We start from the raw sequence: 16878 nt of genomic DNA, 5'->3' as shown, positions 1-16878 counted from the left end.
ATATTTAGTAGATTAGAGGTTCTGTAAACTTAAAGATGTCCGAAAATAAACCGATAATTGTTGTACGTCGCAACCAGCAAGCTTCTACCGCGACGTTCATCATCTGCCCGATAAAAATAAAAGACCATTGACTATCGTAGGGAATATTTTCATTATTAGCCTTGATAGCAAACATATATTCTATAAAGCTAAATGTCATCAAAAAACGCTCACATTCAATTTCTACATCTCATAAGAATAGGGGTGTTAGTAGATGATGAAATTAGCTGTTGCTACAAAAAAAATTTAACTGTATTAACAATATTTTTGGACGATACTTTTACAAGACATCGCAGCGTACTGCGCACAAAATTATATTGTTTAGGAGGTTATATATTGCATCAAATTAGTTTTATGCTAATAAAATACGCGGCGTTTTCGGCAACAACAGTAAAAATATGAACAAATTAGAAACCGGCTTCTTGTAAAATTTGATATACATAGTAAGGACGGGAAAAGATGTCTCGATGTGACATCACATTGCATTCAATTTTTACGAAGGACAAACATTTCTATGTTCTATGGGACATACTATTTTAGCATAATAATTTTAACTTTTTTTATCGTTTATACCCATTCACATTGAATATTTCCAAATTTTACTTCCGTCAGCCGTTTCAATAATTGTAGCGAAAGTTCTCTATTTTTCTATACTAAAAGGAGTTATGTTTTCATACCTTCCGATTTTCATTTATTCCTTTATTAATTAACTATAAAGCCATAGGAATATTACCTAGTTACATAGATACATTTCATGTGCAAAAAGAAGTTATAACATAAATGAGTATACAAGGCAGCCAGTTGTCTACTAATGTCGTCATCTTGCTCCATAAACTCCGTAATCACTAATTCCTATCCGCAATAAAATCTACATTTAAAGTTTAGGTGTCTCAATATGTGCTGCGTATGTTTTGGTTAAATTCAATGAAAGAATACTTGTTAAAACGTGCAATGAAAATATTCACCATTATTATCTATCGTCTTTTAATTCTTGTGTGGTAGCTTAGGCATGGCCCCGCGATAGAAACTTCGTGATTTAGAGGTAAAGTATTTATCAACACACTTCTGCTCATCCTAAAATTTGGTGAGCCCTTGATGCGCTAAACAGGATTGTATCAATGTCAACCAGTGGTAGTCAGAAGCAAGTTGGTCTGAAAAATAATCCGCAAGCAGCAAAAGTTCCATGGCCGAATTAAAATTCGCTTCCTGTGTTGCTTTTCGGCAGGATGTACGCGGAAGTTCACTGTCCTTAAGACTATAACTTTTTTGACTAGAAACGTATTAACGAGAGCTTCTAAACAGTTGAAACTGGGAAAAACAATATCTAAACTATGGATACCTAAAATTTCGAAAGACATGAACTCGTCAGATACGCTCCATAAACTAACCAATTTCAATATGCAGAATTTATTGATACAGCTATTGTATTCAGATAGTTATGCATTGTAAAAATAATTTGTTGTATTATGTTACAATATCTTAAAGCAAAGAAATTGTGGCCCGTAGACCTGAAACCAGTCATGTAAAATAAATAAGTAAGCCTTAGTACTTTATTGGAAATCCAGAAAACTGCACTAAATATATTGAATACGCGTAAAAGCATATATACCGTATTAATACCTCAATTGGCACGTTTCAAGATTCCGGTGCAAAAAATAGTTTATATCGATGATATTACATTATTAAAAACTACAATTACAGCATGTAATGATCATAAAAAGGGTTATACAATGAGTTAAAAAAAAAATACTAAGAGATTTTAACTTCATAATAGCAACAGAAACACTGTGCAAATCAACTAAGAATTAACCAATAAGCTTTATATGCTTATGCTTTCGTTTATTAAGTTCATGTAAACTAACTTTGATTTTTTCACTTGCTTGAGTCCATCTATTCATACTTACGCTAATATATTAGGCTACTAATTATGTATAGTGACAGCTAAATTTAAGTTTCGCGTTGTGAGTTTTTTGCTTTATGTTGTATAATAACTGCGAAAAACACTCTCTCAAATCTGTCACAAGAGACGAAAGCTAAATTGCTTACGTTTTGTGCGTTAAGATTGATTTTCAGGTTTGAAGTTATAAGAGAAAATAGCAGGAAATGGAAAACAAAATAAATTGCAAATGAAATTGTTTTACTCACAAAGGGGATATAATTTTAAATGATTACATTTTAAATTTTGAAAACAAAAAATTCATTCGAAAATATGAAGCTATTTTTATAAACCCATTTTCAATGAGAAATTTTTTAGAATGTAACACAAGATTTAGCTTTAATTTGTAATACACTTCAAATCACAATAAATTTTGTATAAGTAGTTTCATGCGATCATAATGTTTATTTCATTGCAGATGGCAGAGACCAGAGCCTTTTCAATCATTTTAGTCTCCCCTTCATATTATGAACATTTGACAAAGGATAATTATTATTATTGATAATCAACTTATAAACACCACTGACGATTACTAAAATGAACCTATGCAAATGACCGAAAGCTTACTGATATATTGTTCTTTATTTGATATCAAACCATTTTCGCTTAATTGCATGAATGAAGACTCCACTTGTTACTTTGCTTGAAGCAATGTAACTCATTATTCAGTGGCTTTTTTTTTGTAGTGTTACAAACGTTTATTATTTAGTTTTACTATATTTTATAATTAATTTTATACAATTTTTCTTCATCTTTTTCTCATTCAAACCCAGGATACATACGTAGACTTATGACTGGCTTATCTTTTCATATATTAATCGGTCTTAATTGTTGCTGCGTTTTTCGTTAAATTATAACTGAAGTAGCTTATGAAGTAATTGATTACACACATATAATTTACAATGCAGCGAAGTAGTAAGTTTTAAATTCGATGTTTATAGTTATAAAGCAGTGCAACTTTAAACATAAGAGTTTGCGATTGATGGGTGCCTAAGCGTATTATGGTTAGCATTCCAGCCTCGATTACCCCGAGGGATCGGTTTCATTGAGCAGTACTTTTGTCTTAAACTTATGAAAAAAAGTGTAATCCTACAAAATTAAGCCGCACAGTAATCAGTATACTGGTTATATAGGTTGGGCTGGATAATTTGTCAGTGCAGGTGAGGTATTGTGTCTTTGTCGACTCAGGCTGGCATCGAACCTACGGTTACTAGGGCAGCAATCAGAGCTGCTTGTGACGAGTTAAGCATACACATTTACATATTTTGTATCAAGCCACATTATAGATTCCTAGCACTCTATGTGAGGCAAATTGTCTGACTATATAGTGCGGTTACAACAGCTCCAAATAGTATTCACAAAGTTTGTAAGTAGAGCAATTTCTCCAATATTGCAATCATGGTGCAAATTTACACTGCTTCGTGTTATCGTTATAAAGATCTATTTTTCATTTCTTTTCTAAAATGGTAATAATCATTTTTCCTTTTCTTTACCACCTTTTATAAATATCTGGAAAGCACCTTGTTGGAAACTATAGACCTGTCCGATGCAAGACCGATTAAATCCATTAAAAATATTATTGCTCAAAATCGCTGGGACCGAAAGAATTATGAGCTCCCCTGTCCAATACTGGTTTATTAGGAACTGATATTACCTTGTGAACGTAAGCTCATTTCTCTAAATTTATATAATGCTATGCAAACCGGCGGCACAGAAAGTCCATAAAACTTTGAACATCGCTACCAAATGCTCTCATGTGAATTTAAATATGACTACGACTTTGTTCAAAATATCCACTTTGGGGACTATTTCAAATTTTTTAGGGGTTGATATAGTTACTTAATTAGGAATCTCGTTGAATCGCAATGAGTGCAGAATCATAATTTTTACGTTACCAAAAATTATTTATATAAGCTGTGTTGGAATATATGTCAATTATCTGATAACTCTGAATGTTGCCTTTACTTCATTGAGAGCAGTGCGTAATCATGACATAACCTGGATTTGCGGCCTCAATAACTTAGGCTTCAACTTATTGATCTACGTCCCTGTAACATTTCTTACAATTGCAACTCTATCGGAGATTGTTAGTTTCAACGACTATTAATGTTGGTCGCAAAGAAAATTTAGCATTCTTGAGATATTGGTGTACCGGGGAAAAAAATTTGAGGCGATGCATTCAGTGTGGGATTTGCTTGTATTGTCATTGTATTGTCGGACTATATCGGACTATACTTTCGTGCGCTAAAATTAACGTCCATTGGAGAGATTTGTTGTGCAATGGGTCGAAGTAATAAAAATAAATACTTTTTTTCACTAGAGCGGGTGTTTTGTAAATAAAAGCAAAAGATTGTGTAATGAAAAAAAAATAAACATAAAAAAATTGATATAAAACTTTGGTACTTCGTAGTGCACGCGAAATTTTGTTTTTGTAACAAGTCGCTTTTTGATTTTAAACAAGATGAAAACTCAATGTTTCCATTTGGTGTATTGGGAGTAAACACACAAGAGAAACAATTTTATGAAACTGGGAAAAATTTTTCACGTAAAAGGATATAGAAAAGAGACGGAAAACTTGTAATTTAAAGCGACATTTCACCAAATGTCTCTAAAGTAAAAAACTCTAGAAAGGGATTTGTACTAGTAACTATAGCAAATAATAACAGACAGAATATTGGTGAAAAAAGATGAATTAACCATTGCAGCAATATATAGTATGTATGTAAATGCGTATAGGACACAGTGGCTTCCGCATTAAAACGTTGTTTTAACAGTTTAGGTCAATGAAAAAGAGTTATTGTGAAAACCGAGGAGAAAAGTTTCATAGAAGGAGTGTATAAAATAAATGGCGAATGCAGCTCTCATTGTTGGCAGGCATGACTTTTCGATATCGTAATGTAATCTTTTAATCTTCAAAATATTCGACATGTATAGTTTGTTTTTCTGTAAATTCGATAAGAAGACTTCATAAATAATTTAAGATACAACTAATAAATTCATATAATCGGTGCTACCATATTTAATTGTAAATATTTTAGAATTTATATGTATACATACATACATCTATATATATGTTTTATACTGTGATATTGTATTGTTATTATTATGTAAAATATCCCGCAACCGGCTGCGAATTGTTTATTTAAAGTAAATCCCAAGTTTTCACCCGATGAAATTTATTAATTACTTTTTATTTCATTTCTACCAACAAGCTTACCGACCTCTAGCATTCTCTAAATATTTTTTAGCAAGTTGCTACCAAACTTAAACTCAGAACTATTACTAATTCCTCCCTATAATATCCTCCTTTAGTTTCAATTTGACTAGAAATATATAACTCTACCTCCACGAAGATTTATAATTTCACGCTCTTCATATAGTTTCACGACTGAATCTATCAGCTGATATGGTTTTTTCTGTGTTGTTTACTTTAATAACAAGCGTTTTATCGAACCGTTTAATAACTTTGTGATGCTCAGTATGAGGTAGTTATAAAGGCTTTAATGCGAAATCGTTCCTTAAAACACATAGGAACATGTTGTCATATGTCCAGGAATATTCCAAGGTGTATTTCTGTGTTGACTTACTTTGCAAACTTTCATATTTTGTATATTGTCGCAAGAATTTCTACCCACCTGTCATTTGCCGAGTAAATTTTTTCAGCTACAAATTGACCACGGAAAAGTTGGGTTGCACCATAGACGAATTCAGCCGACACGTAATTAGTATCAGCGTTTACTGAACTGCGAAGCCCCATAGTGCTTGCGATAAAATATCTGTCAATTTTTTACCAGTGCAACATTTAACAGACTTTTTCAAAGTTCGATACCATCTTTCAATTTGTCCGTCACTTTGAATTTGATATGATGTTGTATCGACGACTTTGGAGCCAAGCACTTCGGCGAATTCTCGGAATAGAGCGGATTCAAACTGTCTGGCGTAACCGGAGCGGATTCAACAGCTTATAATTATATTTACACTGACTAAGCTTAACCAAGATAAAGTGCCTAGAGAAGCGATTGGGGACATTAAAGCTTATTTCACCAAGTAATGAAGGCGAGTCAATAGCACCATTTATTACTTCAATTAGAAAGGAAACGCCAAGACCAAACCTACGTTTCTCAAGACACAGTAAGGACAGCAGAAGCAACCTATTTTCATAGGTTAGAAGAGATGCAATCGGATCCCAACTCAAATTTCTAAGGGAAAACAGCAAGAATTGCTTTTGAACAGATTCAATTGAATCTACATAGCACATATATGAAGAAGACCACACAACAGACGCATACTCGAGTACGGGTCTAACATGTACAACCTTTTCGTAATGTAGGGATCATAAAGCTCTTTGGACCAACTTTTTATAAAACCAAGCGCGGACCAAGCTTTGCTTATCGAGAGCTCAATATGCAAGTTGAAACGTAACCTATGATCAAATGAACGCCTAAATCTATGATCGAATCGACGTCCTCCAACTTATGCGAATCTATGAAATACTGAGTAATGAATGACTTTCTTCTTGAGAAAGAAAGCTTCTTATATTTACTCAGATTTAGTTTCAGAAGATTCACAGAGCACCATGCAACAAAATTATCCAAGTCACCTTGAAGCTGATGTGATTGCGATTCAACAGAGGAGGAAGAAAAAGGTTTCACATCATCAGCATACATTAAGATCAGGCTGGTATTAACCACCGATGGAAGATCGTTAATGTATAAACTAAATAAAATGGGATCTAAACGACTTCCTTGAGGTACGCCAGACATAACGGGAAATTCATCCGAGGTGATGAAGTTAAACAAAACCCTGAAGGATCTATTGTGCAGTTAAGAGCTTATCCATTTCACTAAATAGAAAGGGAAGTCAGAGGCTTGGAGTTTAAAGATAGTAAGTACGTTATGGTTAAACGTATCAAACGCTTTGTTTAAATCAGTGTGTATTACATCTGTGTGAGAGCCACTAGAAAAAGCCTTGAAAACATGACAAGTAAACTCTAACAAGTTGGTGACTGTAGATCGCCCTTTCCTAAAGCCGTGCTGGTGCAAAGGTCGCATGCTGAGTCACAATACGCTCGAACAACTTGGGCAAGACACTCAAATTGGCTATGCCTCTGTAGTTCTCAACAAATCGTCTACTTCCACTCTTATGGGTAGGAATAAGGAAACTACACTTCCAACACGAAGGGAAAACACCTAAATTCAAGGTCAGGTTAAAAATCTTTGAGAATACACCACATAACTCGACAGCACAAGATTTAAGTACACAGGATGGAATTCCATCAGGTCCTGGCGCACAACTGTGTTTTAGAGAACTCAGCCCTTTAAAAACCTCATCTTACGAAATAACCAAGTTGGGAATTGAAACCGAGTTAGTTATAAGATATGGATAGTTTGCTGATATATCGAAATTAGCAATCGAAAAATTTTGTCAGAAATACTCCGCACACAGATTTGAGATTGCAAAATCATCCGAGGAATCAGAGCCATTAAAAGAAACATGAGAAGGATATGTAGAAATTTTTCTTTTAGAGTTAACAAATTTAAAAAAGAAATTAGGATTATCAAACAGAGAGGATTTAATGAACTGAAGGTATCTGCTGTAATAATGCCTATGCCTCGCTACCGAGTAAGCGGCATTGTCGAGCGCAGAGCCACTTTTTAAATATTTTTTGAATAGCGAGTTTTTTCTATTCTTGTAATATTTAATTGTCTTATTAAACCACGGGGGACACCTGCTTCGAGGTCGGCACGGCTTGATCGGAACGGATGCAGCAATAGCTAGATTTAATGTATTGTAGCACGATGACAATAAGCTTTCAATAGTTCCGGTTGAGAAATCAAGCCTCATATGTGAAAGACGATGTTTTAGCAATACAATATTGATTTTATGAAAATCATAACATTTATTTAAAAAAGTTTGATTTGGTACATTAAGGCAGTTCAACGAACCATCATTCTTATGATGAAAGGAAATGCACATTGATGGATGATAAGAATCCTCAGGTAAACTAAAAGGTGGACAACGATTTACGCTAATCTCAGGAAAATTGGCAAAGCAGAGATCAAGCAGTCCACCAAATTATGATCAAACAATTCATTGAACAACAGCCCTATCAGACGTTGAAGTAGGAATCAAACAGCCAGAATTAAATACTGTTACACCAAGTGACTTGAGGCAAGTTGAAGTCACCCAATGCAACGACCAAATCGGTGGGTCTAGACCGCTTGGCCACTTCACAAATGAGGGCAGCGTGTTTCTTGTAAATAGAAATATCAAAATTTGGGGGAATATAGGAGCAGGTTATAAATAGCTGTTTATTAGGCATTTTCGCACGGATGCGATAAATTCAAGGTCAGGAGAAGTGGGAAATTCTATTAAATTGGACGGGACTGACATAGATATGGCAATTAATAGACCACCACCAATGCGATTCCCTCGATCATTTCTAAAGACTTGGAAAGAATTGTGAAAAAGTTCCGACGAATGAAGATCGGGTTTTAGCCAAGTTTCAGTGAAGACCAAACAGAAAAACTCCGTGCTCACTGAATTGAGAAAAGTAGAACGAATTTGCGAATTTAGGCCCCTAACATTTTGATAAATGAGAGATAATGGGCCTGAAGAAACATTTAGTTTTTTGAAGGCGACAAGACTATTGTTTTAGTATTACGGGGACGATCTCGAGGGATAAATTCCTTAATCAAGGATCCTACTGGCCACATTGGTTTGTTTAACAACATATCACTGTTTTCAATCGGAACTAGTATTTTAAACTAGGAGATTACCCTAGATTGAGAAGGAGCCATCTTGAAAATGCTAACGCGCTTTAAGTTGACTGATGGGACTTTCGCCGCCATATAACTTTTTATGTTATCCACCGATGTTTCAGGTACCAATCTTGACACAAGTATTGCTTTTCCTGGAGGAGCTGCCGTCAAGCAAATATCATTAGTTGGAACATGCACCTTGTCCTTGCACCAGCAGCTTGTGCGACTTGCCCAGTCTGGTGATCAGCGTTCACATTCAAACAGCCAGGGGGAGAGGATGATTTATTTTTCTCTTTATTATTTTTAGGCGATGGCACTTGATTAGAATGAGTGGCGTCCCTGGGCGGAGATAACCTTGCCACTTCAGCGTAGCTTAAAACGGAAGGACTTGCCGGCTTGTTTGTAATTATTTTTTACCAACCGACTCAACAATATCGCAAACATTAATTCTCATTTCAGAGTTAGAGGGAGCGGTAACTTGTACCAACGAATCAGATTTAGAGGAATCCAGAGGTGACGTCCCACACGCTACGCTACGAGTAGTTATTTTTCTGGCTTGGGTAGAAGAGGAGTACTCAATAAAACGACACTTATAAAGCCTAGACTTAATTAGCTGAAACTTCACCCACAAGGAGCCGAGATTTCTACTCAATTCCGAGAAACCATAACGGGTCTCCGTGAAAAGTTTATAAAAGTCAATGCCCCGCTGCCTACAGTCAGGACATGACCATCTTAAGCCTTTAAAAGGGTCAGCGACTGCGTCAGCAGCACGGCCGAGAATACCGGAACACTTTGCATGACCAAAGCGCTCGCAGAGCCAACAAGAAACGAATCTATCCGATTCCGGGTCTGTTTTTGCGCGACATGGTGTATATAAGCACTCCATGCCAAGTCAACGAAAAGAAAGAAGTGAATTATTAGGACAAAAAGGAGAAAAATTCAAAAGAATCCACCACACTAAGTTTATCTACAAATTTAAGAAATTTAATAAAATTTCTCCGTTACGTTGTCACTGTAACAAGAGAGCAAAAGGCAGGAGAAAGCAAAACCAAACTCGGAGCAAGAAAAAAAGAGGGAATAAAAATCAGAAAAATTTTCTTTTATATTACACGTCAAATCTACACTACTGAAACAACGGTAAACAAGCCAAGAGAAAAGCTATTAACACCAAAGGAGGAAAATAAAAAATAAAAAAACTCAAAAGAAAAAACTAGAAAAGACTCGAAAAAGATTTACTACAAGTGCTAATCGCAAGAACAAAAATGAATATCACAAAATTTTAATGTAATTAATGTAATTCTTACACTTTTACACCTTTAATCCTTTTATATTTTTACAAATAACCAGCTTTAAACGCGTATAAAACGATTAAAAAAAATTTTTAAGCAATAAAACTAACAAGAGCGTACGATCTCGCGCGCGTCAGTTGCCAGGAAAATATCTTCATAAGGTATGGCTTCCGGCAATCTTGTGGATCTGTCAATGCATGTAAGATATTGTCTTTAGTTTTTTGAAGAAGGTAGTAGACAAATGATGCCGAAGCTTATGTGTTTAAAAGGTTCTTCGGGGATATCTACATTACCGATTAGCGTTTTGCCATGTCTTCCAACTTTTGGATATGCCAACTGGCAATATATGCAAAATGTAATCTATTCTGTCTACTACTGATGGCCACACGAACCATTCAGTAATCATTTTAGTTAAAAATTTTAAGCCAGAATGTAGCAAGTTATGCATATTGTTATTTTTCTGCGAAATTTTGCGTGACGATTGGACATATAACAGATGGAGAGCAATCATAAAAGAGTTCTGAATTTGAATTTGGTAATTTGATTTTCTTCAAAACAAGGACTGATGTAAGTTTTCTAGGTTTCATCAGATTCTTGATTTCTTGCCAATCTTCCTTTTCTATGCCGATCGTGACAAAAAATCAATTGGTACATTATATTTTCTATTGATGCATCTAGTATAGGTACTGTGTTATCGAACATAGTCAACAAGTTGCCTTGGCGAAGCTTTGTCAAATCTTTGGCAGAGAGCAATTGCATCATATATTTAGATTGCTTTGTACAGTTTTAAATTTTTCAGGAGGCAGTCTGAGCGATTTAGAATAAACAAGAGGCCCCTTCGTTTCGATGTAATAAGCCATTGAGTGCTTAATCTCGGGTAAAATGATGCTGGTTGCGTAATGTGTCTTAACTCCGATAATAAAGGCTGAAATGGAGTATTTTCAGGATTTTGAGATACTTTTGACACAGAAAATGACGTTGTTGATTGACATGAAGCAAGGTGTATTGAACTTTGTTGTGTTTTCGATAAAACGTTTTCTTTTGGCGGCGGAAACTAATCCAAAATGTTCTAGGAAGTCAGAACGGATGATTGGTTCTCGAACATCTGCAATTATAAATTTCCATATAAACTGTCGTCTTAAATTAAGTTTTAAATGCATCTCTCTCCATAAGAGTTGAGGTGAGATAGATGGTGGAACTACCGACACATCAGCTCCTGTATCTATGAGGAATTTAACGTTTGAAAAATTGCCGCCTTGGACGAAGCATTTACTTATTGTTCGCTTCATTTTTGCATTGTACTCGACATTTGTTAGCCTTAGCACCAAACTTGAAATCGTACCAGCACAATCATTCGGATGCTGTAGATGATGCTATTATATTCTGACTGCGGCTTCTGTTTTGAATTCGATTCGATTGCGGTTTTGGAATTGGAATCGCTATGTTTTGATAACGCTAAGATTTGGGCCTGGATATGAAAAAGAATTTCCATCGAATGTTGAAAACATTATGCTTACTAAAGAGAAATGGAGGTGATAATGATCATGTGCATCATAACCACGCGTTTGTCTAAATTATATGGGCTGACGTGCAAAATCCCTTTAATCGTAGACGGTAAGTGCTGGAACCATAAAGGTTTCACCACTTCACGCCAGAATACCGGAGGTTTTTAATTACCAAGATGAACGTTTTCTAACAATTTTTGCAAACATTTTTCTCCGGAATTTTGAAATTCAATTAATAATGCCTTCTTTAAAGCTCCCAATAAATTTTGATACAGTGGATTTTCAATGATGTCAAGGATATCACTGAAGCAACTAAGGTATGATATGTGGTGGTGGATATAGTGGTATCCAGGGGAATTCCAGCTGTAAAAAATTAACAATTGACTGAACCAAAGGCGGAATTTAGTCTTTCATAAAGGTGAAATCTTCACAGAAACACGTAAAATGTGTGAAATGTTGTTTTGCTGCAATCGTACGTCACTTATTTCCTCGGATTTTGGCATTTTTATGATAATTAATAAGCGCACTAATAAGTAACAAAATGTTTAAAGATCAAGCAGAAAATGTGGTTATTTATTTGTTCGTTAGAGTAATCAACCTTCGTTGGGGTCGTCAATGGTACTGTTGATGTTTATTATTAGCCGAGAATACTGAAACGCTTACTATATAAAATATTTTAGTATAATCGTGTACGGAATGTCTGTGGGATAAAAATGCAAACATCATCATTACTCCCGAACTAGTTGACTCTTCAATGACCGTCAATCCGTATACAGCCTCTGAACTTTACACCATAGTTTTTATTGCACAAATTGTTTAGATACATAGGCAAATTTCAAAATGGACGATATGAGATCACAGCCGTCTGTGGTAATCATCCTAGAAATGGGGAATGAGCTTATCATTTGATGCAAATTCATTTCCCCGGGATATTTATAAATTGTTAATAGTGGCAGGGATGCACGCTGGGAAAATACTTGCCTGCCATTCGAATTTCAATTCGTGTAATTTTGGGATAGTAACCGTCGACTTGTGACACGGTACAGCTACTCTACTGTGAGTAACTGGCGTGCTAATTTTGAAGGCAATAATCTTGTGTCCAAATTTTCACATTAAATAGCGCATAGCCTTTTGATATTATTAGGAAGCAAGCTATCCCTTGCAGCTTTACTCTCTGAACATCAAATTTTTTTGGTGTTTTTTAGTGCCAACATCTCGTTTGTGCGCCTACGGCGCTTAGTATTGTCGACGCGGGTGCTATCTTGGGTAACATTAGCAAGCCATCAACAAAACATCAATTTCGGCGGTTGCTGTAGCACTTTTTAAGCCTACACTGGGTTTAAATAACATTTTGCCCGTCAAAAAGGCATATTTGGCCAATCCACAAGCTTCATATTTTTATAATGTTTTAAAAATTAGAGAATTAGTGTAACTAAATCTACTTCACGTTTTTATTAGAAATTACACCTATATGTCGGTCCCTGCAACTGTTGATCGCTGCGTTGCGTTAGTCTCCTGTGCCTAAAAAAGTAATAATAAGGCGTTCTCTTGTTTTAAACGCAGTACTCGAATAAATAATTAACAAAGAACACGAATGGTCTTAATCTTTGAAGAACTGTTTAGCCGGCAGCTCAATATTCATTTCAATTAAATGAAAAATTCCAGAAAAAAAAGCGACAGTAAATTCCAAGGCGTATATTTATTTTATGCAACTATTGTAATTCATTAACATTATGCACAAAAGCCACATTTCTAAAATATGATGTTCTAATTCTCTTAAATTTTGGTTAATATATTGCAAGAAGCTAAATTGCAAAAACACGATTTTAGAAAGAAAAACGAGGAATACTGTCATCATTTTTATCTGCTCAGTGGCAGTAAAAATAGTTTGACCTTCCCGTTTACCTTTCATTACTTATCAAAAAGTTATTTGCGATATTTCAAGAGGAAGTCAAACTTGCTTTTAATATTTTTTAGTTCTTAATAGATTTTAACAATCCTATTCTGGTCATCAAAATTAACAAAAAATTGTGTTTAAAAAATTCTCAACTATTTAGAATCCACTTTAACACAATACTCTATTATGGGGGTTTTTTCAGAATAAGCGATACAGGTTTTCAGCGATAGTGATTAGTAAATGGACTGTCTTGTTTGGACATTCTAATTGAAATAATCAAAAGCAGGCAAATGTATTTAACTCTTCGAAGTCTTCCGCTTGATTGCGACCGCACGGAAGAAGAGTCAGATCTAATAATCTCGAGGCTTTGATATCATGAATGGCATATTATTGCATTATTCGACATTGAACTTACTTTACCTGACATTAAATAGTGCCAAACAAAACTTTTAATTCTTGTAATTCTTGTACCATTTGACCAGACATTGAATAGCACTGAACAAGAGCTTTAAGCTTGTAAAACTAGCACGGAACTTATAATCTAATAAAACCCCCAAAAAAAAAAACAAAACGATTTAATTGAAATATTTCAATTCTACCCGTACGCTACTAACAGAAAATTACAGACAAAATCAATTTCTTGAGTTACAAGGTAAAATTTTGCGCCAGAAAATGTGGTAAAAAAATTCTTAGTGGAAGAAACTTTCATGAATAATATCCGCTTTCTATAGAAATTCGTCCTCGTAAAGAAATATAGTTAAAAATTCTCAATTCCTTGGGTGTCCCGGTCAATTCACTGAAGTTTCTGCTTGTATTAAAACTAATGTTCATACCTGAAGATTACTTTCAGAAAACAAGTTGGAAATACACACTCTTCTTCTTGGACATACCGAGCACATGAGCTATGATGGCCTGGTCGACAAGCTTGAAAAAGTTTCTTTTGCTTCCTACAAAAGGTGATGGAAAAGGCGAATTTAAAAGCACTGAATCGGATTTGCAGTTTGCAGACAATATTCTATATGTATTCTATTTGACGATTCAAAAACTGACTGATAAATTAAAATGAAGTAGGAAATTAAAATTAAAATTACTTATTTCCTTCTACACTACCACTGTACATGAACTTTTAGTACGAAAACTCATCCCGCTTCAAAAATAAAAGAAACCCACTAATTCTAAAAATACGAAAAACACAAATAACTTCCGTTTAAAAACAACAAACAAAATATTATACGTACCCGAGCAACTTCGAAAGCACTTATCTCTGCCATTTTGGTTTCTCCAAATGCTACTTTTTAATAATCTTGATGACTAGAATAAGATCGTTTGCTTAGATATTAATTTGCTAACTTTGCTGTTTTAATTACGTCTTTGTATGATAGCTGCTCGTGCAAAAATTTTGGGCTCAACGGAAATTCATGTAAAACGTGATAGCACTATAGCATTGGCCTGCTCCGTCAATATACATGCTCCTTCAGTAATATGGTATGAAAATAATGCATTCGTGCAATAAATCGTAGAATGCATGAACTCTTTTCAGGTACCAAGGGTCGTCGATTGTTGACTTCGATTCACTACGCGGTGGTATCAGTCTAGAAACAGAAAAAACGGATACAGGCACTACTAGTCGTTTAATGTTGACGCGAGCTTCTCTACGCGATTCAGGCAATTATACTTGCATGCCCACCGGTGCGATACCTGCTTCAGTGCGTGTACACGTTCTAACTGGTAAGTACAAATCTAGAAAATACTTTAAAGGAAATCTCACAGCATGACTTGATTCCTGCAGGAGAACAACCCGCCGCGATGCAAACCAGTAAAGGTTTGCACATTGCAAGAACGAAATTGGCTATTGTTACAATATGCTTGCTCACCTTAACTGCATGGCAGCGTTTCACATTTATTTCACATATGACGTCTGTACAATTTATTAACAGCAGGTTTTGGCAATTACAAGAAGAACAATTTAACGGTTGGCTCATATCTCGCAAGCAATGTAGCCATCAGCAAAATAAATGGCACCGTGCTGATCGACGAAAAAGTTGATTCGAAATTCATCATTACGTACCACACGCTGTTCTCGTAGTGAATTAATTGTATTATTTACTTGTCATACATATAAAAGCCACACAAATAAATATTCATACATTCAATAAAAATACTGAATAGAGAGACAAGCTGGAGCATAAACAGCAAAAGTTTTTGTAGAAAATCGTCCGTTTCCTGTGATGAGAGTTCAATAAATCGTATTGTTCAATTCAATTACTTGTGTTTCCCGTGCCTTTATTGCCCTCAATTTTGTTTATTACTTTAAGGGAAAAAGCTACTATAACACTCCGCAAAAAGAACAAATTTCTTTGACAATTTGTTTCGAATGAAGAGAAGGTAATATAATAATAACATTAGAAGAAGCGGTTAACCATATATACGCATATTTACAATGGGAGTACCGAGTACGATCGCTTTTAATTTTCGATATCCAAAAACGTAGTTATTTGTATGAAAAGACCTTCGGGTATTCAAAATCAGGTTTTTTATATTCTATTCCTTTCGAATTTTTGAAATGTCGATGCCATATATACACTTAATTCTCATTTTACATTTACAGTTACAACGCACATTTGTGAGAAGTGTGAATAAAACAATTCATAGAAACGTCAAAAAACAATAATAATATTCCTTGTGATTCTAAAGAAAAGAAAAAAACAACTAAATGTTTATAGACTAATACTATTGGTTTGGCGACGTTGATTGTTTAAATTTTTTGTTATAAAGCTGGAATTGTATATGGTTAAGAGGGTTATTTTATCAGTTAAAAGTAAAAACACGGAAAACAGAGGTGTTTACAGTTTTTGTTACATAGACGTGTGGGCGTTCATTAAAAAGTTTGGCTCATTTTTAACTTCTTTTGCAAGTTTGGGAGTCATATCTTCCACTGTGGTTTATGGAGCAAAAAACAACTTGTTTACTTCTTTAAAAAAACAGACGTGTTCTTAGCTCACATAGTAATATAGGGGTGTCCTGCAAACAGTTTTGTCTATTTTCAATACCAATCTACATGCAAAAACTTTCCAGGTTTTTGGCAAATTTGAAATCGATAGCTTCATTTTTGCGGCCAGGAGAACGATTACAACAGACATTATACAAATAGCCAGACGGACAGACAGAAATATATTTAGAATTTCATGTAGTAGATTAAGCATATATATACTTTGTGGAGTCTATGAAATTTTCTTTTGGACATTACTAAAGTTTTGACAAACTGAATATATCCCTTATCCCTTCAGTGACGTAAAAAATTCATCAGAAAAATTTACTAAAAACATTTATAAAAAAATGCATATAATATTGAAAATCGTGTTGAAACAAAACAATCCCTGTAAAAAGAGAACTTTTTCTTTTTAACTCGTGTTTCGCGAAAAAAAGCTGATATAAAACAATTTTTGTGTAA

At 34.7% G+C, this 16878-nt stretch overlaps 1 protein-coding gene across 13 annotated transcripts in view; it reads left to right on the top strand.

Annotated features, from left to right (window-relative positions):
- Positions 1-16577, top strand: part of LOC119643796 (zwei Ig domain protein zig-8) — an 84940-nt gene extending 68363 nt beyond the window's left edge. For all 13 annotated transcript variants that reach the window (XM_038043288.1, XM_038043295.1, XM_038043292.1 and 10 more), the window contains 3 exons: positions 14810-14912; positions 14968-15155; positions 15217-16577. In XM_038043288.1, coding sequence (XP_037899216.1) covers positions 14810-14912; positions 14968-15155; positions 15217-15473 — 548 coding nt within the window. In that variant the 3' untranslated portion in view covers positions 15474-16577. The remainder of the gene's footprint in view (positions 1-14809; positions 14913-14967; positions 15156-15216) is intronic.
- The last annotated feature ends 301 nt before the right edge of the window (positions 16578-16878 follow it).

The sequence above is a fragment of the Glossina fuscipes genome, unplaced genomic scaffold (genome assembly GCF_014805625.2).
Source record: "Glossina fuscipes isolate IAEA_lab_2018 unplaced genomic scaffold, Yale_Gfus_2 61646, whole genome shotgun sequence".
Lineage (NCBI taxonomy): Eukaryota > Metazoa > Arthropoda > Insecta > Diptera > Glossinidae > Glossina > Glossina fuscipes.
This window is presented reverse-complemented; position numbering and strand designations above follow the sequence as displayed.